A 25,699-nucleotide genomic window follows, 5' to 3' on the forward strand; every position below is an offset into this window, starting at 1 on the left:
AACAAAAAACATGCAAGTACTTAAAAGTAGTTAATCCTGATTAAAATTGTTTCAGCAATCATATAAAACTATCTGGGCAAAACTGAGAGATCTATATAGCTGGGAATATTCGACGGAAGATAATAAACTAGTATTTATTGGTGAAAATCCGGTTGACAGCAATGATTACCGGCAATATTAATTGTCATACCCTAGGGAAAAGGATGTTATAGAATTGAGAAAATGTTTGTCATCCCAGGCTCCGTAGGTATCAGGATCGAGATAAATATATACAAGATACTAATAATATACATGAGTATGTCTAAAACATATCAATTTGAAAGAAGGTCTTTATAAATTACGTTTCATCTTCATATAAAATTAACGAAATAGGGTGTACACAGGCCTATACACGCATCCTGTCTCCAAATACCAGCAACATTGCGACTGCTTTTTTGTTGAACTATTTTGTTTAAACCCTGTTCTAGTTAAAAAAAACAATAAAAGCAAGGAACAAAAACTAGCCAGTCTTGTAGAACATTTATTCATCAATGGAATAAAACTATGTGGGCATGGCTGAGGGTTTTATTTAGCCAGCATTATTCAACGGAATATCAAAATTGAGAAATATGTATGTATAATGGAACTTTAAGTCGTCAGTATACTTACGGTATATTTTTAAAATGAGACGGTATATTTTGCTTTATTTCTGAGGGTCGGACGGTATAATTTAATGATAAATGCGCAGTCACACTGGCTATATTGTTGTTGAGAAACCAAAATTGGCAAATTGTAATTAAAAAAATATAAATAATCCAAAGCTAATCGCAAAAAGTCTTTTTTGAGTGCTATTGCGTCGGTTTACTATGGCAGAAGCTGTCAAAACAGGTAATATTGGCGCAGGGCCTCTCAGGAAAAATGAAAACGACAAATGGCGACTATCTCCCTGGGTTGTTTTTTTTTTTTTTTTTATTAGGCAGAGTTGCATTTGAGGAGCTCTTAAGAGGCGGCCGTTACAGTTTTCGATTCGAATTTTCTTTCAGAGAGCAAGTCCCAGAGGCCCCTGGATGGAGGAGGCGGGGGCGGAGGCAGTGGTAGCGGTGGTCCTGCCATCGGAAACCACAATTCCATGCCCAAGCGGAAGCATCGCCGCGGAAAGAAGTCTAAAATGGTGCCAAAAAAGACCAAGAATCAGTATCCCCAGTGGAAACTGGACATGGCGTCAGGGCAGGGATCAACGGCAACCACACGAACCAAACTACTCCGTTCACGTTCGTTGCTGGTGCCCTACAACACGAATCGTTTCCTGATGGAGGAGCACATGTCCGAGGTGCCCAAGGACGACTCCGACGACAATTGTTTTGGCTCCCAGACTGAGGTCCTGTTCCTCTCCAAGGAGTTCTCCAATGTGTACGAGAGAGTACGAATTGAGCGCCTGGAAACAATGAGCAAAGCAGAGCTAATCCAAGAGTGTCTGCAAATCGAGGATCGGTATTCCAAAGCTCAGAATATCTCCAAGGAATTCGGGGCTAAAATTCGGGCTCTGGATGAAAAGATGCGTCAGCTAACGCGTGAGAATCAATGTGAGTGGCGCAGACTTCGAATCTAAACGTTTCAAATAATTTCCTATTGTCTCTTTAGTTCTGCGTTCTCACTTCCTTCGCTCGTGCTCCGCAGCAGCGGGGCCAGCAGCGGCAGCAGCAGCAGCTGCCTCACCGCCCTCAGCGGTTGCACCCACTGCCAGCTCTGCCTGCGAGCTGCAGGCACGGCAACAGCCCGCACAACAGCAGCCCACGCCCATGGACTCTTCCAGCGAGGACAGCGAGAGCGATAGCAGCAGCACAACCTCGAGCACCACGTCCAGCACAACCTCGAACAGTAGCGATGCCCATGAGATGGGCGTAGCAGGGCTCAACATTGCCAACGGCCATGTAGAGAGGAGCATCCATGAGGGACGTGGCAGCCGGTCCCGGTCTCGGTCGCCGATCCATCTAAACGGACATGCCAATGAGGAGGAGCGTCTCCTGGACCCCAATCCCATGGATGAGGATGGTAACTCGAGCGATGAGCCAAAGAACGGGGATGCAACGGACAAGTAAAAAATAGGACCCGCCCTCTTTTTGTAAATAGAAGACTCAAAATATGTGGTAGAACTTTGCGACATCTGGACAGAACCTTGTTTAGTTGTTTAAGAATATGCAAAACGCTTCAACTGTATTTTTTAACAATCATTTTTTATATATACACAATCTTCACCTTAGCATGGAAGCCACACTTGGACGCTTTGCATTGTGAGAAATATTTTAAGATGTTGCTTCATAGCGTTAGCGATTTTAATGCATGTTTTTTAATGAGAACATAACCGATTTGTGGATGAAGAAAAATGTTTTTGAATTCCACCCAATAAAGATGGAATTATTATATTGGAAATGGAATGCGTTTTATATTCATCAACTTCATAAATTAAAAACTATTCTTGTCTGAAATCGAAATCTGTACATTTTTATCCTTTTCACTTTTGCATAGACCCCGAGACTTGGAATTGGCTACGATCAAGAACAACAGGGTCTTGCGACGCATGGCCTTGACGCAGTCAATCGCGCGGCTCGCCAATCTTCTTCGGATTCATGGCAAGCTCCTCACTGCTGGGGGGAAAAACTCTAAATCCAGTTTTCGCTAACTATTGGCCGCGGCTCTCTGTTGTCCCCCTATCCGTCTTCACCTTCGTCACCACTGATGATCCACTGAGGATGAGGCGAGCGTAGGCGTTGAATTTCCATTTTGATTTCTTTGGCTGATTTGCTCTCCGAGCCTGCGCCAAGTTCTACTAACTGCAGCCTCATTTTATCCATGTTTTCTATGCATTTATTACTGAATTAATTGCATTAATCCACTAAAGCTGCGGAAAGCGTAGGCGTTGAATTTCCATTTTGATTCCTTTGGCTGATTTGCTCTCCCAGCCGGCGGTGGTCTGCGTCAAGTTCAGCTTACTGAAACCTCATTTTATCCATGTCTCGTATGCATTTATTACTGAATTAATTGCATTAATTTTGCAAAATTCAAATTGTTTAACTTTCGCGCGCCCAGCTTTTGTTTTTTCTGAATAAATACACTAGTGCCTGACAGAAATAGCCAGAAATAATTGGAGATGGAGATGGTCACACTGTTCAAATTAAAATATTTTAAATTGTAGTAGAAAATGAAGCGCAATTGTGGATTTTACTTTTCGTTAAATATATATTTCAACATAACGTATGAGATACATTTGTTTTGATATCGGCTTTATATATGTAGGGAAAACATTGAGACATTTATAATTGGATTCGCTATTGGATCAACGCATTCTTTCTTTTATATTCCGACTGTACAACTTCTTTAGCGGGTTTGTTTCTCGTGGCGGGTGAGGCGGCGCATTTGTTGTGACAATTGAACTTCTTTGGTTTTTATTTACAAAAGCATATATATATATATAGCGTATAAAGATATACATAAATACATTGATGGGGATTACCATAGAATAGAATATACATACATATGTATATATCGCTAGGTCCTAAACTAACACACTTCACATGCAGAGCTTAAACCTTAATCATTGAGATACATAGTACTTAGCACATGAGTAGTCAAGCAGCGCCTTAGCCTTACATCTAACTAGTGGGGACATCGGTAGAGGAATGAATTTAAACGACGCGCTAGGCTCCATCATCTTCGTCGTTGTCGAAGTCGTAGTCGTAGTCAGTGCCAAATAAAATTTGATCGTATCTTATCTAAAAGTTTAGCTTAAGTCTGGTTTCCCACAGAGCAAGGATCAAAACGGATCAACGGAGGGATCTTGACCTAGACCTACACCTAATCCCTGCTCCATGTTTATTGCTTAGTCTACTTGCTCGCCTCGAAGCGCTGCGTCAGCGATGCAATGTTGGACTTTGGCGCCGCCGACCCCACGCCTGCCTTCACTGTTGGTGGCGTAGGCGCAATCGCAGAGCCCGCTCCGCCAGGGCCTCGCTTTCCTAAGCCGCCGCTGAATGATGGCTTGGCCGAGAGCGGCTTGGGCTTCTGTATTGTGGCCGACGGTGCAGCTGTCGTTCCATTGGGCAGTGTTTTTGCTGTGCTCTTCATGAAGGACTTGGGACGCGTTGAATTGCCAATGCTGCTCCCAGTCCGCTTTGGCAGGACAACTACTGGCGCTGGTGTCGCCTTGCTGCTCGCCTGCGTCGGCTTGAAGCTAGAGAAGGCGCGCGAGGGCGATATGTCGGAGAGGGTGGGCGCCACCCGAGCCACGGGTGCATTGACAGCCGTTGAGCGTAGATATGTGGGAGCAGCCGCAGCTGCTGCCGCAGACTTATCCTCTGCCGTGGCAATCACGCTGCTCGCCGGCTTGGGCGGTGCCGGACGCTGGGGACTTCGTGGCGCCTCCTCCGCTGTCTGTGGCGTTGGCGCTGGCTTGCCCGAGTAGATGGAGTCTCCGTTGAGCTTTTCAAACTCATTCACGATCTCGCCCAGCAGTCCCATGTCGCCGCTGCCGTTGCTGGCCAGACTGGCCACCAGATCGCTGCGCTTGAGCGTCTGGGCCGCCGGCGGTATCTCGTCGATGACCGAGTAGATGTCGTCGTTGGATGCCCGCGTCTCTACACACTCACAGTCGTCGTAGGTGTTCTCTGGCGACATCTGGGTGGCTCCCACTGGACGCTGGTAGCCCGAGGAGCTGACAGAATCCGTTTTCTTCAGCACCGGCGGTGGACGTGGTGGCGGCGACTTGGGTCGCGATGATCCGCCGCCGTTGTTTACTTGACTCTTGGGCCGTGGCAGGCCGGGCGGCGAGCGCATGGAGCCGAAGGTTTGCAGCGGCACCTTCTTCGTGGGCGATCGCATCGATTGGGCCCGCTTGACCAGGTTCTTGGTCTCCTCCTCGCGGGGCGTGGTCTCCGAATCCGAGTTGGAGGACTCTGTCAGCGGAGCAGCTGGCACGGGCATGGGTGCGGATATCTCCAGGGTCCGCAGACGCTCTCGGTCGATGTAGGTCTTCTCCTTGAGCGGCTGCTTGTCCTCCTTCTTGAGGAACGAGGCGAAGCGACGTATGGTCCCGTCACGCTTCACGTTCAGCTTGGGATCGGCATGCAGGGGCACCGGTGGAGCTGGTGCCTGTCGATTGGGTGACAAATCCTCGGTGCTTCCTTTCAGGGGCACCAAGGTCCGAGTGCTCGAGTCCAGCACAGGCTGTGATATAATGGGGCGGGCAGTGGAGCCCGGATTAGGTGGTGGCAGGGCGGGCGCCGCTCTAGGCCAAGTGGCGCCGGTTTTTGTGCCCTCCGGCGATGTAGCTGTGCCCGGCAGAGTCTCCGTCTTGGCCACCGGCGGTGGCGGGGCCATGCGCTGCGGCACTCCGTTATCCTGCTGCACAGTGGGCTGCACAAAGGCCACGTTCGGGCCACTGTAGTTGCTCACCGGCGAGGTGGCGGTCAGGGGGCGCAGCGTGAATCCCTGGAACTTTCCGAACATTCCAGCGCCGGCGCTGGGATCATTCGAGTCACTCGGCGACTTCAACAGAGCCGAGTTCATGTCGTCTGTGCTGCTGGGCGTCGACTTGGGCAGTCCATTGCCCGGCGGTGGTCCGCTTCCATTCTGATTGGAGCGCGAGGCGATGGGCTTGCTGGGCCCCGATCCAGAGGTCTTCAAGCTGCAAGGATATCGAAATATTGGACTAGAATGCATGAACATATTGGAAATCAGGTGCTCGGGGTCCTTGGGGGGATATTTGAGTGTGTAACATACCAAAACAGAAGAAGAATCGTGCGGTGGATAGAAGGGCAACAAAACCAACACCAGGCAGGGCAGGGCAGGGCAAGTGTCAAGTGTCAAGGATACGGAAGCAGGCTTACAGTAAGGCAAAGAGATACATTCAAGTGCAAGGCAAACAACCAACACCAAAAAACGGATTAAAAACAAAAACATTATTTATTCAAACGTACATACAAAACGATATCAACTAAAACTAAGTAAGTGCATACAGAACACACACATTAGGGCTGCGTTAGTTGTAGATTAGTGCTTTAGACACACAACAAAGAGAGTGCAAGGTGAAAGCGGGTGAAGGGTTAGCATGGGGGGAAGTAGTCTCCTCGGTGCACCGAAGTCGGGGGATACCCTGGCAGATGTCACAAAAAAAAATATATATATATATCTGTCTTAGAGTTATCTATTCTATATAGGTGTGTAAGCCTTTTACTTGATCAATTATAGTACCGATGGCAGTAAGTGGCAGTACAATATTCCTCCTCTAAATCGTATTCATTCAACTGATTTTCTTTCTTCAGTTAGTATTCGAAATATTCGATCTATCTATACTATTAACCGATCTCTTATCTGTGTTTGTGATGCTGGTTAAAAAGTGAACCAATCCTGGCACTCCTCCCCTACTTTTTGCAAAAACCACATGCATGGCGTGTGCATCATACGTCATATTGTTGCTGAACTCGAGTTTCGCTGATACCGGGTTCTTTTTTTGTTCTAGTGGCTAACTAGCTCACAAATAGGCCTGACCACCGCTGAATTTAAAAAAAAATGTCTCCTTTCAGTTATGGGAAAATTATAATACAAATCCACGTCATTCGCAGCATTCCACGTACTATATATATGTATACTATATGTACCATAGAGGACCCGGGGTATTCCATATTTAACGTTTAAAATTGTGTCTTTTATAAAAGAGATAAAAATACTATAAATACATATGGCATATTGGAAGTTTTCTGGCGGTATTTACTTAAGGAAGTCTGATAAGACTTTCATGGGTTTGAAAATCTATATAAGAGTCTGATTCTGTATATTTATGTGTGTATATACAGCATCCATCAAGTGGAAGAGAGACCCAGAGAGACCTGATTATGTACGGTTAAAGCTATGCATCTTCCATATGATATATTCCAACTTGCAACCAAAAAGGTATCATACTACATTCCATATCAATAATAAAATTTCTTTAAGGCCTACATTTCTCACTAAATTAATTGAATCTTTGTTCCAAAGGCACACATACATAGGATTATCTGAAGACTATCAGATTGAGGTCAGAAAAATACTTCTTTCCCTATTTATAATAATTCTACGCTCTGTAGATCTGCAAGGGTATCGCAACACGCACTCGAAACGCCAAAAGCCAAGCTCAAAGTCATGCAGCAATCTGTTGTGGTGGCAGTATAAGAAGCGTTGCAGCTCATATTTTCAGTATATATTTGTGGGTTTTGTTTTTTTTTTGTGATTAGTATTTGGCGCACCTCGCGGGGTCGCTCTGTATGTACGTGGCGCCTTCGGTGAGGGCCAGAGGATTCGTGGTTGCATGCAGACGCGGTGCCGTGATGTCCAGCTTGCGTCTCAGTGTGTTGTTGCTGGTGTTGTTGTTCAGTGACTCTGTGTTGTTGTTGTTGTTGTTGTTCGAGTGTTGGGGCGTGGCATTCAGCTGCGGCGTGGAGAGCTTGCGCCGCATAGTGGCCGCCAGAGGCTGCACCACGTGGCTGCTCTGGCTCCTGGGCACGCAGGGCGGCCGCGGATGCACTGCGACCGGGCTGCTGCTGGACTTGAGGACTCGCGGCAAGGTGGCGTGTATGTTAGTGATGGTGGCAGGGGCAGTGGCAGTGGCAGTGGCAGTGGCCATTGTTAGGTTAGGTGCGGGGTTAGTGGTGGGTATGGGCGTGGGTTTAGTTGTGGGTGCGGGTGCATGTGGTTTGGGTGAGGCGCAGCTGCTGCTGCTGCTGTCGCTCGGATGGGAGCCGCTGCTGATGGACGTGGAGGTCGATACATACATATTGTCGGATAGCTTTCCCCCGGGGAGCATTCCATTCTTGTGGCAGTGGTAGAGCAGCCAGGAGATAGCCACCAGGGGCAGCACCATGAAGAACAGCAGGCAGAGGAACCGCTTGATGCCCAGGGCACCTGAAACGGGAAAGAAAACCAAATGGTTAGCCACCTCCAATCCTCCAACGGACTGCGTCAAGGACTCACCATTCGGGTCCGTGGCTGGGCCGCTGTCCTGGGAGCCGCCCGAGCCGGCCTTGGCGCACGACTCGCCGCCAAAGCCCACATCGCAGTGGCAGTGCCCCCGACTGTTGCATATCCCGTTGCCGCTGCAGTCGTCCCGGCAGGGGGTGCCCATGCCGCGCTGGCGCACCTGCTCGACGGGCAGGCATCGCTGGTCCACGCACATCATGTCGTCGCCGCACTTGGCCCCGTTCGGGGCGAGGCCGGGATCGGTGGTCTGCAGCCCCAGATCCACCAGGGCGGTGCGGCAGGCGACAATCTTGCGGTCGTGGCTGACGTACGAGTGCGACAGAACGGCGGCCGACTCCATGCCGAACTCCAGCCGCTCGTTCAGGTGGTTGCAGTGCAGCATGCCGCAGTTCACGTGCCTCGCCTCGCACTGCACAAAGGTCTTGTTGAGGCGATTGTAGCCGCAGTTGCCCAGCCGCGAGCCCTCCATGTTCTTGTGGTAGCAGTGCACCGAGTTGTCCCCCGTGGGTCCCCACAGGATGCGGCACTGGTTGGCGTGGGAGCGGCAGTTGCCGTGGATGCAGTACGCCTGTCCGCCGTCGCAGGGCTCCGTGTCGCGGCGATAGACGTCGGTGGGACAGTACTCCGACTCCCCGGTACAGTACTCGGGCAGGTCGCACTCGTTCTCGGCCTCGCGGCAGGCGCTGCCCGCCAGCTTGGGCCGGCACTTGTCCAGGTCGCAGCACTCGCCCGTGGCGCACGAGGCGTTCGTGTGCAGCATGCAGGTGGTGGCATTGCAGCAGCTGTTGCGGCAGTGCTCGGGCAGGCCGCAGTCGCACTGCTCGCCGGGCTCCACGAACCCGTTGCCGCAGGTGGGCGAGTCGAAGAGCCGCTCCGGCGTGTTCCGCAGGCAGTAGTTCATTCCCCGCGAGAAGGCGATCGTCAGTTGATCGATGCTGCAGCTGCTCCAGCTGACGGGCACCACCGACGTGCTGGAGGCGGCCATCACGCACTTCTCGTCCGGACAGTGGCAGTCGGGCGAGTCGTGCTCCATCCCAAAGTTGTGTCCCATCTCGTGGGCCATCGTGGTGGCCACCATCGCCGTGACGGGGCTGTGCTGCATGCTCACGCCCCCGGAGTACTCGTATGTGCATATGGGACCCTTGAGGGCCTTGCCCACCACCCCGCCCGCGAAGGTCTCCTTCGTGAGCAGCTGGGCATTGTCGTTCGGGTGTTCCAGCACCAGTTTGGTGCTCCGATAATTGAGGAAGTTCCTCAGTGTCACATCACCGTCGCTGGAGAACTCAATCTCGTTCGATTCGTTCCATATGACCACGCCCACGAGGGCCACAAATATGTTCAGGGGTACATACAGCTGTGGGGGGGGATATCAGAGGTAAGGCGTGAGTTGATGGATGGATGGATCGATGATTGGATGGACTTACTGCATTCACAATGTTGGCCAGATTCTTGCAGTGCTCGTGGACCTTCTTGGTGCTCTCCCCAAAGTGCTTGAACACCTTGTTGTCCACCACAATGACCAGCTCCACGTAGCTCGAGTATTTGTTGGCATTGTAGGGTCCTCGGATCAGTTGATGGCTGTCATCGGCCTGGCGTCGCTTCCGACGCAACAAGCGCTGGAATTCGCCGCCATCCAATCGATGTGGCAGTGAAGGTTTCTCCTCCTCCTCCTCGTCATGTTCCTCGCTGTTGTGGTTGTGGTTGTCCTTGTGGCCGTCGTAGCCACAGGTAGCATTCTGCGGATGCATGTCTGCGTGCCTGTAAAAGCAAATCAAAAGGTAATTCGATATTTTCCTGGTTCCTCAAACGTTAATAACGGAAGTGGCTGGGTCGAAGGTTCTGTTCTGTTCTGTTCTGTTCTGTTTTGGGTTCCAGTTAAAGCAAATATTTGTGGCCCACAAATAGGCAAATATTTGGCCAACAAACGCCACCCCCCATCCCTCCATACTCCCTGCGCCCTGACCCCCGGATACCCAAACATTTACGGGCCTCACAAGTGAGCAAACAGCATTTCGCCAGCGATTAGATAAGCGCCGGTTTCTGCTACGGATCGAAAGGTTTGCCTCCCTGCTTTCACAAATCGAAGAATGGGTACCATTAACATCGATTAGATAGGCCTTTGGAGGCGAAGACAGCAAAGGATAGAGATATCTAATCACTAAAGGAAGGCAAGGCACTTGTAGAGTGACTAATATTACTAGTAGTTGTACTGGGAGGCATATCTAACTACAATAGTACCGAATTTCACTGGCGTATAGCTAGGGTTAAAGAGAGAGCCACAGAGAGAGAGCCAGACATGAAATAACCACCCTGTTGGGCTAAGCTACGCTGCGAGAGAGCATTCTTTGAGTTAGGGATATAAAAAGTATATAAATTGTAGCCTACAATGTGTGGTAGGATAACCCCTATGCCCTATGCCAATACGGCATTCCTAGCCGTTCTAAGGAAATACCTAGGATAGATCGACGCTCGATCATTCTAAGTGTCGCATCAGGGGAATAAAGTCGTGTTCTAGAAAGTTAAACCACTCAAAAGTGTTTCTATTTCACTCTCAAAAATGCAAAGTAAATAATTTTCTTAAGCAATTGGCGTTTCCTTGCCAAATAATAGTGATCTTTAATGAAATAATATATGATTCAGATAAATACTGTAGTATGCCACCTATCCTAAACGAGCTGGTGGGGGTTATATCCCACACGAAAGCAACTGATGGATCCGGCTTCCAAAATCGGTAAAGTAGGATTGGGAATATATGGGGCATCGCTCGGATACAATTATTAATCACTTGCTATTTGGCACTGTCCACTAAAAATAGGCGAGGGGGACAGACATCTTTTGAATATTTACCTAAAATTGTAGGCCATTTTGGACAATTCTAGACCATATTTAGACCCTAACTAATATGTTAAGCCTTTAGTACGATTCTATACAATTTAATAAAAAAGTTTGATCGATTTGAAATGAAAAGTTCTTCTATAAATTAAATATTATCTTTAGATTCATAGATCAGACATTGAAAGAGCTCAAAAGAGCATGAATTTTATTACTAAACTCTAAGAAAATTCTGATCAAAACGATTTTATGTAATCATTCATTTAATAAGTATTTCATTAATATTTTCCGGCTTTAAATCGAAATGTGTTAGCCTTAAATGGACCTCTCTTAGTAATAAGGTGATAAAAATACTTAACAATTATAATAATTTGTGTATCAAAATGGTACTTTTAAGAGTGTAGAAAATGTGGGTTTTCCCTGTTGTAGATCTCCCCTGCTCCTGCCTTGTTCCTTCATTGAATTAATGCCCATCCACTTTTCATTAAATTGCGGTCCAGTGCTTACCGTAGCAGATAGTGGTCCTCCTGCAGTCGGCCAGTGCCATCGACATGGGGATGAATGGTATACGTTTGCTGGCCATCGAAGACGATGCCGTTGAGTCCGCCGCCGCAGGTGGAGAGGGCCACAGTCGAGTCCGGTTGGCCGCGTATGTGTCCCTGGATTAAACCAAATGGAAATGCAAATTATCCCACAGCTCAGAGACAGAGGGGGGAGGTATATGCAGCAGAACTTACCTGATAGTGGCATAAATCAACATCAGTCTTGGTGAAATTCTGCACCACATGGCCTCCTGCTCCTGCTGCTCCCCTGCTGGAGTTCTGATAGCGCAGAAAGTGGGTGTCGGGCAGGAGGCGATCATTGCGCTGCAAGTCCACCTGGACGCGCTTCCCCTCGTGGGTGTAGCTCAGGCTGATGTGCGGCGTGTGCAGGCCGTCCTGGAATGTCAGATAGCGATAACGAGATTAAGCCATTTCCCCCGCGCGTTTCTTTATGCCGCTTTTCCATGCAAATTGTGGGCGTGGAGGGCCACTCGAAGGTGCGAATGTGTAAGGTCCTGCCACGCCACAGGGGGCTCTCTACCCCGCCTCACATGTGTGTGGAATGGATGCTTGTTGAAACTAATTAAAAAGGGGGTTTGGCCTTTGCCCGGGCTGCCACAGGGTGCGGCACCCCTCACTTTCCTGCCGGGAATTTAATATTTCGCGTTGGGTCTTCAGTTTTGAGTTTATTTTGATTAGCCCTGCCATGACCTGCGGCTCTGGTGAAGTATTTGGCGAATTTTCATGAATTTTAAGGCATTTTTCAGGAAAATAAATTACAAATAAAATGCTTTCAGGGTAAAAATAATTTATTTAGAAGTTTCCATCAGTCGAGGAATTTTGTACACACTCTAAGCCCTTCCGCCGAGGTTCATGCCCCGAGAATGCAAAAACAAAATACACAAAATCTAAGAAAACTGCTTAAAAGCCAATTCTTTTATCCCCACAAACTGTTGCCTCTTGTGGCTCCATTCCTCCCTCCTTTTTAAAAGGACACTAATTATCCTTGGGAGCGACTACTCACCGCTGCATCCAGAGTGCTCTGCAGGTCCTGCCGTGTGCGGGCGTGCTGCACTTGGGGTCGTATCACAGTGTGAGTGGAGAACTCGTTGAGGGCAGGAAACAAGTCAGCGATGTGTGCTGCAAACGAGAAAAGCGATGGGCAAAGAGTTCATTAATAACTGATGTAAATGCTGTTAATTATAAACTACTTAGAGAACCACAGCCACACGTTCCGTGGCCCATGGGGCATGGGGTGTGGGGCCCGGGGTGTGGGCAAAGGTGTCTCTAATAGGCTTAGAGTCGCTGCCACAGCTGACAACTTGAGCCCGACATTAAGGCGAGACGAATGCCGTAGTCTGACAAACATTTAACATGTTCGTGGGCCATGTTCGGGGCCTGTTGGGATGCCCTGATAAGACCTGGTATCTCGCAGAGCATCACTCATCTCTTGTGGGCCCTCTTTTCGGACTAAAATTAGCAAATTCATAAATAAATACGAGTATATGCACGAAGATACGGGCAGACAGAACACAGAACGCAGAACACGTCCAATTAAGGCGCCCCAGCAGACGGCACAGATGTCGGACAAGCAACCCTCCTTGTAAAAGAATCTTACAGATACAGATGCAGATGCAGATACATTCTGCACACCCCAGTGCGGCACACAGAAAAAAACAATAAACCGCATCCCAAACACCAACAAGAAACTCCTGTGTTTTCAGCATGCCCCATGCCCCATGCCCCAAAACCCTGCCTCTTCAGACCTGCTCCAAAAGTCACTTTCCAGCGCCAAATGTCACACGCGTCAGGGGCTTATTTTTTGGTTTTACACAACGCGTCACAAAATGTTGAAAGTACCAAAACAAAAACAAAACAACAAAAAAATGAATGTATTTTTATTTTTACCCCGCCCGCCGTTTAACGCTAAATCATGAAGAGTCTCGGCCAAGTTTTTGTTTCTTATATGAAAATATATATGTGTTGTATTTATATACGCGTATTCTTTGTTGTATGTTTTGGCTTTTTCTCCCTTTTTGGCGAGACATTGAGAGACTCTCTGGCTCCCGCGCAAGGAATGGGCTCTTGGGGGGCCAGAGTTCAGATATAAAGGCCAGTGGTTCGGATCGACTAGTGAGGAGTACCTAATACTGGTGTTGCGATTATGGAGATTAAAATACCACAGTTTCATTAGCAAGACATTCACTTTCCACGTTGACACGTGACTGGCAATTATCCGTTCCGTTGAAAGAATTCATTTAATATTCGGTTCGTCTAAAAATCGGCACCTTTTCAGGTTTTTTGAAACGAATGTGGCCGTTCGCTTATGGTAGATTTGCACAGAGAATCAAAATCAATCGGAATCTTCGGGGAATAGCCCCGAATGCGATTGAGGGGAACAGCGCTATAGAAATACAGTTGAACCCCCATAAGTCGAACCACTTGTATCCTAAGAAAATCCTTGGACTTGTGGAGTCTTCCAGCTACAAAGTTGGACATATTGTGCACCCTAAATGCTCGAAATATAAAGAATTCAAGTTACAAACGTTCGAGCTATGAAAGTTCCACTGTATTACTGACGTTTATCGATTGTCTGTATGAAGAAGACAAAAATAACCCATATATAGCTTTAGAATATATATACCCTGCATATTCTGAATATTGATTGATTGAACATGATTTATGGTTGCCTGAATACCCTTTCTAATGTGGAAAAATTCTCGAATAATCGACATTAAACAGATTTAGGGAAGACTATACCAAAGAAATATACATCTAGGAGTATCTCTACCTCTAGTAAGTGATGATTTCTTGAATATCCGAAATACAGTTAAATTTAGATAAAAAGATATTGGGTTAGGGGATATATTTAGATGGAAATTGATTCCTTTACCAGGTAAAAGCCTCACTCAAGAGTTGGCCGTTAATCCCCGCAAACAAATGCAGATAATAAATAACAGATAATGTGCAGAGAACCATATAAGGGAAATGGAACCAAAGAGAAAGCTTCCTGCTGAAAAATATCCAAAATTGGATACGGTTTATATTTATGTGTGAGAAGGGTATGCGTTTTTCCTTGGGCTCTTGATGGACTTATTTCAGCAATAAACCATAAATAAATTGGCGTTTGGCATACATTTTTGAATGGTTTTTCCTTTCCCTAAATGAGTGGATGGTTTTTCCTTTCCGTAAATGAGTGGATGGTCTTGCCTTTCCTTCAGTGAGTGACTGGTCTTCCCTTCGATGAGTGGCTGGTCTTCCCTTTCCTTCAATGATTGCCTGCTAAATTGTTTACTCATAATATTTTCATGCAAATTGAAAGACAAATTGAATTCCCAGAAGAGCATCAAGTGGTGGGGGCAGGGCTATGGATTACTCAGAATTGGGAATGTGGAGGAAAAACTACTTAGAGACATCATAAAAACGGAGCTAATGACTGCTGCCCAAAGACTAATGAAAATTAGGGGCAGTGTCGTCTCGTTTTCCATTTGTCGGCATCTGTTCGATGTATCCACAAAAGATGTGCATGTTTGCCCCCTATTTGTTGTCTATTGTTTACGGAAAACAATTAACCCAAAGCCCAAAAACTTGCGAGTGATTGATGGGCGGCAAAAGTCTAATGAGAACAGAAACATAAACATTCACGTCACTGATAACAGCGATAAGGAGGGAAAATGTGGGTTAACTGGAAATCTGATAGTCGGGAATTGTGCACGACAAATGGCGCCAGGAGGCGCCTCAAGGACCACCTCATTGTCCTGGAACATGGTGCTCGGGTAAGTGGAAACTCATTAAAACTAGAACACAACACGGAGAGAGCACTCGAGTAGGGGAAACCCATCTTGAGCCCGAGGCAAACATATGGCGGATAAACCAGGCCAGGTCTGTCAACGCCCCGAGGGCCAAAGAGCGCTGTAGAGGGGGCGGGTGTTGAGGCATAGGCCTAAAAATAAGGAACAAATTACAACAGGCCGATGATTGTTTGGTTGTTTGTCGTCGCATACTTTAGAGAGAGAGAGAGAGAGGGGGAGGATGTGATGTGCAGGGTTTTTTTTTTTGCCATTTGTTTGTTTAACTCGGGCAAACCTTTGGGGGGGGGGGGACCCTCTTGTCAGGGGTAGTCCCCACTTTCGTCGTATAACCATCAACAGAGGCAGCAATAAAAATGTATTAATAAATGCCAAAGAGAGAGAGAGAGGGGGCATAAAAAATGATATGTAGCCAATAAATAATCCCATTTCAGATGCAGAATGAACTTCACATTGAAATTTTTCGTCTAGAGAGGCAGAATTTTCATATTTTTCAATTTTGGGGCCATTGCATTCCTCAATCATTGAAATATTTTAAATTATGACTCAAACTCGAACTCCATTCGGTTCAAGATTTTTCCTTTGGGTTGGAAATGGAAACCATAAAGTTTCCAACACTTTACCAGACCCCCCTCCAACCCCCTCGTTCGAGAATATTAATAGAATCTGGCAGCCATAAACAGATTAGTGCCCCTCGAGGCAGAGGGGCGTGTCTGGAAGAAAAATAGAAAAACAAAAATCGAATCGAATGTGCGTCTAATTGATAACCAAAGCGAGGGAAAATTTCGACTCCATTTGGAATACAAATTGGAAACGCATACGGCTGGCTTTTCCTTCCAACCAAAAAAGTTCTCCTCGAGGGGATAATTGAATAATAAGAAAAAGAGAAATGTTCAATTGTTTTTCCAAAAACAAAACCCAAAACTCAATTGAAAGACAGCAAAAGGAAAAAGCAATAGAAAACCCCCATTCATAACAGTTTAATTAAAATGTTTGGGTTCTTTTTTGGGGGGGTTCCCTTAAATTGAAAACATTTTTAAGTACGGGAAATTTAGATCATTTCAATGGTTGGGTATGGACATATTTATTGAAAGGGGAATGGATATTATAGGAACCCTCATATGGTATTCCTCTCCAAGGCATAAATCAAACGATTTAAATGGATTAAAAATGTGATAAAATTATATAAAGGGGAAATATTATGTACAGAGTGATGATTAGAAGATCAGAAGCTGCTAGCCATAGTGTTATATCTAAGACTTTGAGGAGACTCCAATAAACAAACAGAGAACCAAGAGAAGTCCCTTCAAAAACATCTCATGTTCCAACAAAATTGTCTGGTTATTTATGTATCTAAATGCTTTAATAAATGCCAGCTACTGATCATCACATAATGAATACAAATTGAGTTAATCGGCGTTTACCCAGCTACCAAATGGGCCAAATCGGAAAGTAAATCTCACTCCTCCGCCGAAACAGTGGCACAACCTGCCTTTCACCTCAATTTTCACCTGACAAAGAGGCGGGCAACAAATGCAACAGGCCACGCAATCCAACAGCCAGGCGGCACGGCACGGCACGGCACGAACATCATGCGAAATCTGGGCTAAGGCGAAAAGACTGCGCTGCGCATGCGCCGCCGAAACGCAAAGATAGCCATCAAGATGGTGCGATTTCTCATTGGAACAGTTGGTGGGAAGAGTCTCCTCTCTGTAAGGTAAGGGAATCCGCTCACCAGGGGAAGCATTATAAAGTTTCTCTCAGTGAAGTACAGACAGTGCTTCCTCCTTCGTAATCCAGGAGACTTTCAAGTGGGACAATCCCAAGATGATGGCGTAATACTCCTCTACAAAAGTGCCCATAAGCGACCGGCTACACCTACCCCGAGGAGAACTACTCTCTTTGATTCCAGTTCTCTCATTAAAGAACTTTGCATGATGCTCACGTCTCTCTCACGTTGATGGATTTCAGTGCAGGTGAGAGACCCAGACAGAACTCCTGCCCCTGCCCCTGCCCCTTTCCCTCTCAGGCCAGACCCAGGGTCTTGTCAAAGTTCAATCCCGACTCAAGGCAGACCATGTCCATGGGCTCTTCTCCTGGGGGCAGCCATGGGGGCATTGCCTGAATTATTTATAAGCTGCTGGCCGCTCTGCCACTCTCTCTCTCTCGCTCTCCCTCTCTCCCTGTCTCTGTCTCTGTCTTGTGTGTATTATAAATAAAACTTTGGGCACGAAGCAAACAAACTGCAGACACGACCGGGACACGGGACAAGGGAATCAGAAATCAAATTGTAACTTGAGTGCCAGAGAGGGGCCACAAAAGGACGTCACGTTGTGCCCCTGTATGTGTGTGTGTGTGTGTGTGGTGGAGCCGCCACAAAAGCCGCTTTGCTTTTGCATTTCTTGCTTTTCATTCCCTGATTCGGGGCGTGAAAAGCACTTGAGCAACGGACAATCGCGTAGAGCACTTGGGCTGGGCTTCCACTGAAAATGCACTCAACGAAACGAAGCAGAAGAAGGATTCCCATTCTCATCCATCCGCATCTCTCCGCTGTCAGATTTACAGAACAAAACACACGAAACCCAGGCGCCATTCAGATTCAGGTAACCCTAGAAACGAGATCGGATCGGATCCACAGAATAAACGAAACGAGGGTGTGGAGCATCCTCCATGACTTTCGGTTTCTGTCTGTGTGGTCCGCTTGGAGGGGGAAAGGGTAGATCCCTTCATTAGAAGGCCATCAACTGGACACTGATCAGCCATAAAATACTGAGAGATCTAAATAGGGGATCTGCTGAGGCGATCTTCTCTACTCTTTATAAAGAGCTGCTCTTCCTGCAAGTATCCATTGCCTGTCCAATCCATAAATAGAATTGAACTCTGGAAGTATCTCTATTTGGGGGACTTTCCTCTCCCCCCCACTCGGCGTCGAGACTCGGTGAAAATTAATTGCCTTGAGGTTTTGGCTGGCGTTGTGCATAAATTATGCTCTCCATGCAACCATTTAAATAAATCAATACTTCGGTACTCGCTGACAGGCCTTTGCCGCTGCCGCTGCCTCTCCTTGCGCTCAAGGAAGACGCCGTAGAGACGGAGACGTAGACGTAGACTAAACAGCCGTGGCCCTATTTTGTATGTACGCCACTCGTGTACTATTTATTGGGGATTCACTGGGTTAGCAGGGGGCCTCGCTGGGGAAAAACAAATTTGATTTCGTTGAAAATTGCCTTCAAATTGGAAACAAAATTTGAGACGAAGTTCAAATATTTTTGGTTTATTTTTTTGGAAAGTGTAAAGGCCATCGGAATATCAATCTAGTAATATGTAAAACGCATAGTTAAAAGTACCCCCTACTCCCAGTACTCCAGCGGACACTCTTTGTACATTGTACGGTGCTTAAATTTCCCATAAGCGAGCGGGAACATTAGTTTCGAACAGGGATCATTCGCCATGATCGTTTCGGGAGTTCTGAAACCCAACGGGAAATCGATATCTATGGATAATGTATAGGTGTTATCGATAATTATCGTTTAAGTCGATTATTTATCACTTTTGCCGATCATTTATGGATAATTTATAGGGTTTATCGATCATTATCGCTGTAGTCGATTATTTATCGCTTTTGCCGATCATCTAGGACTTTTATATACCACTGAAGAATGATTTAGGAAATTTATCGAAGTTTTATCTGTAGTATCGATAATTAATCGATATTAACTCTTCTTTAAAATGCTATAATTTGCTAAAATGATTACTATTTCAAGTAAATGGCAAATTGCCATTCACGCGGGAAGGCGGTAAGGGGGAAGGGCCATGGCTTCAATCCAAATGCAACTCTTATCGATAAGTATCGGTGTAGCTGATTATTTATCGCTTTTGTCGATCATTTATGAATTTTATATACCACTGAAGAATGATTTATGCAATTTATCGAAGTTTTATCAATAGTATCGATAATTTATCGATATTACCTCTTGGATATAATGGTAAAATTTGCTAAAAATTATTGTAATTTAAAGTAAATAGCAAATTGCCAGTCACGCGTGAACGGGGGAAGGGGAAAGGGCCATGGCATAAAGTAATTTTCAATCCAAATGCAACTCTGTACCTGGTCTTCAATGCGGTTTCGCATATTGAATGCCTGTGCAATTTGCTCCACGTTTCGAAGTCCCTTTGTGTGGCCCTCCTTCCGGTTCAGCCCCTGCTGGCTGTCCATCAAAATCATGTCCATCAAGTCAATTATCTCCACACATCACTGAGCCGGGAGATCCCTTGTACTCCCTGCCCGAGAGGTGTACCGTTCTGCCTATTTGCAACCCCGGAAAACTCGCCCAAAGATAAACACAGACTCTGATCAATGCCATAATGTGCATTGTGCAAAATCATGGAGGCATCTCTCTCTCTCTTTCAGATAGAGATCAGATGGTCTCCTGTGGATTGAGCACCTGCCTGCTGCAGTTCATGGAATGCACAAACAATGGCCCAACGGGTGGGCTCCGGGGGCCAACAATACCATGAATCTGGGCAAAAACTAGCAAAAACAAAGCAGACATTTTTGCATTCTGCGTTTACATTTCGAGTGCGGCACGGCACAGCGGGGCGACAATTGCCCGGGCACTTGAATGACAAGGACTTTCATTCTTGCAGCTGCAGGGGCACAGATTCAAGTGTCCCGGCAATTAACACCCCAAGCGGGTACTTCTTACAGTTTTTGGCAACGACGGCAGGAGGTAGCTACAGGTGGTTGGGCCACCCATGAGCCTGGTCCCTTTGTGACTCGAGCCAGGACTTCTTATGCTGTTCCCTGCTTATAGATGATCTAGGGAAAGGGACTCCCAATCGATTGACAGGTAGAGGTCTTTAGATCTTCAGTTAATCCGTGAAATTTCACACCCGCTGTGGTTTCTGTTTCTATTTCTATTGGGCACAGGTCTCAGGATGGTATGACAATCCTGTTTGCCGAAGGGATTTCCTTCTCTGTAATCCCCTGTGGCCCACTGTTTGCTCTGTCAACTTTATTATCTGGCCGCTTGGCTCATAAAAAAGCCAACAACCTGCCGCAGGTACATTTAGCTGATAAAAAAAAAAACACACACCTACCAAGATATCAGGCTATGGGCTATAGCTCTGGCGGACTATTCGTCATTAAGCCATAAAAGTGCATGGAGAAATGAGCCGCAATTAAAGCGCTTGTTGACAAAAGGTCAACAAGTCGATGGAAAGTGTACCGTAATTGGAAAACTGATACTAAATCAACAGATCTATGGTCCACAGGCGTTCAGGTTTTCATGTGTGGGTGGATTAAAGGTTAAAGGCGGTTCAAGAAACGATGGAAACTTGCTGAAAACTATAAAAAATCGTTGGAAATTAATGATAAGTAGTACTTTAAAATCTTTGAATAGAGATCTCTGAGGTAAAAGTGAATTAAAATGAATTTTACTTTGATATTTCTTTGGTATTTCCCTAGTCTTTGTTTTGACCTTTAAAAATTTCTAAATAAAAACCCGTTCGATATATATTTCTATATTAAATACAGAATCTACCATCAATCATATTTGAATGCGTCGCATTATTCCTGAACACTTGGCTTCCTGGTTGCACACCTACGGGCACTACGGGCACTACGGGACACTAGTAATCTCCTTTGTTTCACATGATTTATCCCAAACCCAGAGACAGGGAATCTGCCCCATTCTCTATCTCGCTTTATGGGATCTATGAGATTTATAGCTGTCATCCAGACAGCTGTACGAGTATATAGGAAATGCATTAAAGGCAAATAAATTGAAATTCCAACATGATGATGACGATGATGATGATAAGGCCCAGCAACAGCTGGTTGATAATGTTGTTGCTGACCCACTGACAGAGTGACACGAGTCGCGAGTGACGAGTGATTTGATTGCTGAAATATAAATCTCAATTGAGTGGTTTCACGAGTGCATTGTACAAATAAATAAATGAAAAATGATCTTCATTTTGATTTATTTCTGGCGCCCGCAAATAAATGAACGGCTCTATAGCAACATTCTGTATAGGTTTGTTGCAACATGCTGTATAGGTTTGAAGCAACATTCTGTATGGGTTTCGTAGGATCTCCAACAACATTCTCAGGTGTGTAGCAACACTTTTACTCCCATTCTAATACTATTACTCCATTCTTTAGCAACATGCTGGCAATGTTGCGAAAGCGTAAGGACACAAAGATCTCAGTGGAAGCAAAAGCATCCGCAAATCGTGCATTTTTTAATGGATTAAAGATGGATTCTAGATTTAAAAAAGGTAACTTACTCTTAAAACATTAAAAACCTTTTAAAAGACGAAAGAAAAGGGCAATAAACCTTTTTTCAGAGAAAATAAATAGCTCTGCATATTTTTGGTCAACAATTTATGGATTTTCTGTATGAATGAGTAAAAACTATTGATTGAAAGGTTCAGGTATTCCGGCAAAATTCAAAGAATAGAGAAAACACTTTTTGGGAAACCTTCCTTTGAAAATGTTTGCTTTAAAAAGCAATTTCTTTGGTATACATTTTGTGGGATTTCTTTCTGTTCACATCAATCCCCTCTCGCTCTCTCTTTCTCTTTGTTATTTCTGCAGATTTCTGTCTTCTTTTCCTCCATACACGCACAATGCAAGGAGAGAAAATTGCACATAAACATTGTTCTTTCCATTTCTGGACATCACCCGCCCCGGCCCGCCCCTCCGCTGCGCAGTGTAGGAGGGCCATATAAAAGAACTTGGCTCGAATGGAGGAGAAGTTGCTTGTGGCTTCTGTTTTCTGTTGGCAGTCGAGTTCTCTGGGAACTCTGGCAGCAGGGCCAAAAAAGGAAATAAAATGCATTGCGACGATTGTTGGGAATGGCTTCGACGGGTCCGCTGCTGGCCATAACGGACTCTTTATGTGGTCAATGATCCTTGAGCATACGCACTCTCCTCGCTTCTCTCTTTCGGTCTCCCTTTGTTTGCATACAAAAAAGCGGAAACGTGGCGAATAAAGCAGAAAAATACTCTTAAACAAGTAGCCAAAAAGAGGCGGCTGAGTGGGTTACTGGGGGCGTGTCTGTTCATTCACATATTGGGAAAATGCAAGGCCCGCAGTTGTTGCAATGAGTCACAGACACGCCCCTTAACGCCGGTCCTTCCATAATTACCATTACCGCCTCAGACCCTCTCTCTCTCTCTCTCTCTGTGTGACAGGGCCAGGAATAATTATCATAATTTGCCACAGCCTCAAAGGCACAGACACAGAACTGGGTCACATCCCAGCCATCGCCTGCCAACCGGAACTTTGGCCAACAAAAAACCAAATTATGGGCGAAAACTTTCATGAAAAACTAAGTGAATTTGTGAGGTTTTCCTCTGTATGGGGAGAACAGTATTCAGTTTTGAGTTAAGGGTTTAGTTAGTTTTCAATTTTCTATGCGCTGGCCACACTTCATGGCAACCATTTTTGGCTTCCAATCATTTGTCAAGCATTTGTTGGAGTTCATTAATATTTTGCCAACGACTTTCGGCCATTAAATCATGGCTTTGGCCTTGGCCATTTTTGGTTAGAGAATATTCTGTTTTTGGTCTGCCGAAAAAACTTGTAAAAAAAACCAAGAGAGACAGAGAGAACACAAGATTGGAATAGGGAATACTTTGGGTTTGTTTTGTGAGGAGAATGAACAATTAGCGGAAAAGCTACCTTTGTGTAAGAGCCATCTCTTCAGGGTTCCATTCCAATCTTCAGGGTGAATTTTGGAACTCAATCGGAACGTTTTCGTTGAGGCGCATGCACTTTTAGGGCTAAGCAACACTGGGAGAGAGTAAGCGAGAGCACAAGGCTGCTGTCTCAGCCACGACTGGGAATATTTTTCTTTTCCTTTTTCTAAATCAAATAGAAAATATCATTATAAATGATTCTGGGTTTTCGGTTTAAGAGTATCCTTAAAACCTTCACAATTTCAGAGGCAGAAGGGCAAATGATAGGCAAACTCCAACTCGAATAGTCTCAGTAGATCTACCATTATTTCCAGATATGGTACATACTATCTATTAAACAAATCCAAATCTGCAAAGACCACAACTCCAAAACCTCTCAAACGATTGTTATTTCCTTGAAGAATTACATATTCCACACATACCTTAAAGCATTCCTTATACGAGTCTGTTCTTATGGAATCTATTGGGCACATGCCATCCCATGCCAAAGTCAAAGAACTCATAAAACTCGAGCCACAAGGCCAATTGTCACACCCCCAAAGCCCTCCTCTCTCCAAGAATTCGATGCCACAAAAACTGGGTCGCAAAAGAAGAAAATTTGTAAATATTTGTCATCAATGGGGAGGGGAGGGAGGTTCTTATATGCATATAAAATATGTACTATATATATTCATATACTTTTCATACATGTACCCGAGTACAATCCTTCGTTTATTGATTTTTCTTTGCCTCAAACTAGGGATAGGAACAAAAATGGGTAAAACCCACAAAGAGATTCTCAAATTTGCTGGCTTTAGTGCACTTTGAGGTTAAAGGTTAAATTTTTGTAGGAGAACGGTGAAAATAAACAAATAAATAGCCATATGGTATCATGACAAACAGCTGTTGGGCCCAAAACAAAAGGCAATAATGCGAAATGACAGGCAAGACGACGGGCAACAGCTAGGGGAAGGGAAAGGGAGGGGAACAATGATTATGCAGATGATGACGACTCAATTCAGGCCACAAAACAATTTTCCTACTTTTACTTTGGTTACCATGGATCCCTGGGAGGGTTAGAGAATGGAATATCTTCAAGGTACTTGGCAGTTTATAGAATCTTTAATGGATCCCTGGGAGGGTTAGAGGATGGCAAATCTTCAAGGTATAGGTATAGGTCATAGAATCTTTCATTTCTGTGGATTATCAAGAGTACTATACTGAAAGACAATCGCCCTTAAGGGGCACTCTCTTGGGTTTTTAATGGTTTAATCTTCACCAAAAAAGGGTCAGGAAAAACATAACGATTGATTAATTGCCAAAAAAAATGCCATAAATCTTTTATAGTATCGATTTTAGCCATAATTAAAGCTTTTATCGATAATTTATACCTAATTTCGATCATTAAAAGCCGATTTTAATAATTTATTTATGTTATCGGTAATTTAACAATCAAATAATTGTCATATTTTAAAAATACATAGCAAATTTTTACAGTTTTAGATAAATAGAAATCGGATATATTCAATATTTAAGACTATATTTCAAAGGATAATTTCTGTAGCCAGTCTTCACTTAATTTTGCACAAAAAATATTCCAATATTATAGCAAAAGACAAATTTATCTGAAAAAAATTGCCATTCACGTGTGAACGTTGTATGGAACCTCCCAGTAGTCTAATAAATGATGGAACATAATACGGTTAATAGTCGATTGTAGTAAATGACTTTCTTAGGTCTATAAACAATCCATAAATATCTGAAATTTAGTTTCAATTTATTTATGTTATCGGTAATTTAACAATCAAATAATTAGCCTATTTTGCATAAAAATTACCAAATTGTTTGAGTTTTAGAAAATATTTCAATATTATAGGAACACAGAAATTGAAAATCTGGGAACCTGGATAGAATCCTGGTAGAGGAGGTTCCTCCTCATAAATGATGGAACGTGATACGATCTTTTCTAGTAAATGACTTTCTTTGGTCTCTAAACAATCCATAAATATCTCAAATTTAAGCAGAATTCGGGTTCCATCAGAGTATTTGATGGTTCGTTCTAGTACTCCCAGTCGTACATATTTTAATGCACATATTTTTGTGTGTATTTTTCTGGAAAACAGAACTGCGATTATGAGTATTTGATAAGAGATGTAGTTGTTGTTGTTTTCGTTGCTCCACTGCCTGGCATTAATATTTTCGGTGGGTATTCGGCGTGTGTTCCCGTTAGAGAAGCGGAAAGCTGACACAAATACGAAGCTTGCAAAATAAAAACACATTTTAAATAAAAGACATGAGCAAACCCTGAACAACTGCTATTAACATCTGTTTTGTTCTGAGTCACCGATGGCCTGGCCTGCGTCTGTCCGGACCGGGCCGGGTCCGGGCCTGGTCTGAGCAGGAAGTATGGTTTTATGGGCTTACCTGCAAGAACAAAGAAAGGGGAAAATATGATTAAATTAGCATTGAGGAAAAGGATTAAAATGCAGACTGCACTTGGGAGGGAGAGATATGTATCTGTCTGCCATAATGATTAATAACCCATTAATACAGCGACTCGAAGTGGGTCTGCGGCGCCCTCTAAAATGCATTTACAGACAGAAACAGAAAAAGAGCAACAGCTTTCCCAGATCCGTCAAAAGTGAACCAAACACGCTTCTCAAATAAATCATCATTCGTACAAATCGAGAGCTCTACTCTCTCCCCATCTCTCCCTCCCTCTCTCTCTCTTCACCAAAAGACAACAAAAGTGTGAGAAACAAGTTGAGAGCTGACTCGGTGGGGAGCGGTGCTGGTGGTGGGGAGGGAGAGGGGAGGAGACTTGTCACCAGAGAGACAGACAC

The 25,699-nt window shown here is 45.0% G+C and overlaps 2 protein-coding genes across 2 annotated transcripts in view; one reads left to right on the plus strand and one right to left on the minus strand.

Moving 5' to 3' along the window:
- Positions 1–712: 712 nt before the first annotated feature.
- On the plus strand, positions 713–2,409 carry LOC108157325 (protein HEXIM1). The gene is made up of 3 exons (XM_017289342.2): positions 713–867; positions 1,023–1,562; positions 1,621–2,409. Exons 1-3 carry the CDS (start codon positions 846–848, stop codon positions 2,076–2,078), a joined length of 1,020 nt encoding a protein of 339 aa, XP_017144831.1. The 5' UTR covers positions 713–845; the 3' UTR covers positions 2,079–2,409.
- Positions 2,410–3,196: 787 nt separating this feature from the next.
- LOC108156383 (disintegrin and metalloproteinase domain-containing protein 12) overlaps positions 3,197–25,699 on the minus strand; it is a 35,706-nt gene continuing 13,203 nt past the window's right edge. Inside the window, exons 2-8 of the mRNA XM_017287799.2 lie at positions 12,385–12,500; positions 11,556–11,756; positions 11,326–11,477; positions 9,411–9,744; positions 7,981–9,340; positions 7,782–7,911; positions 3,197–5,659 (exon numbers count right to left, since the gene is read on the minus strand). Coding sequence (XP_017143288.1) covers positions 3,862–5,659; positions 7,782–7,911; positions 7,981–9,340; positions 9,411–9,744; positions 11,326–11,477; positions 11,556–11,756; positions 12,385–12,500 — 4,091 coding nt within the window. The 3' untranslated portion in view covers positions 3,197–3,861. The remainder of the gene's footprint in view (positions 5,660–7,781; positions 7,912–7,980; positions 9,341–9,410; positions 9,745–11,325; positions 11,478–11,555; positions 11,757–12,384; positions 12,501–25,699) is intronic.

The sequence above is a fragment of the Drosophila miranda genome, chromosome 2, assembly GCF_003369915.1.
Source record: "Drosophila miranda strain MSH22 chromosome 2, D.miranda_PacBio2.1, whole genome shotgun sequence".
NCBI classification, from domain to species: domain Eukaryota; kingdom Metazoa; phylum Arthropoda; class Insecta; order Diptera; family Drosophilidae; genus Drosophila; species Drosophila miranda.

Bases quoted from the DNA above. Each gene is read 5' to 3' on its own strand.
- LOC108157325 (XM_017289342.2), top strand. From the start codon at position 846: ATGGCAGAAGCTGTCAAAACAG. The intron at 868-1,022 runs GTAATATTGGCG...ATTTTCTTTCAG, and splicing joins GGCAGAAGCTGTCAAAACAG to AGAGCAAGTCCCAGAGGCCC. The intron at 1,563-1,620 runs GTGAGTGGCGCA...TTGTCTCTTTAG, and splicing joins GCTAACGCGTGAGAATCAAT to TTCTGCGTTCTCACTTCCTT.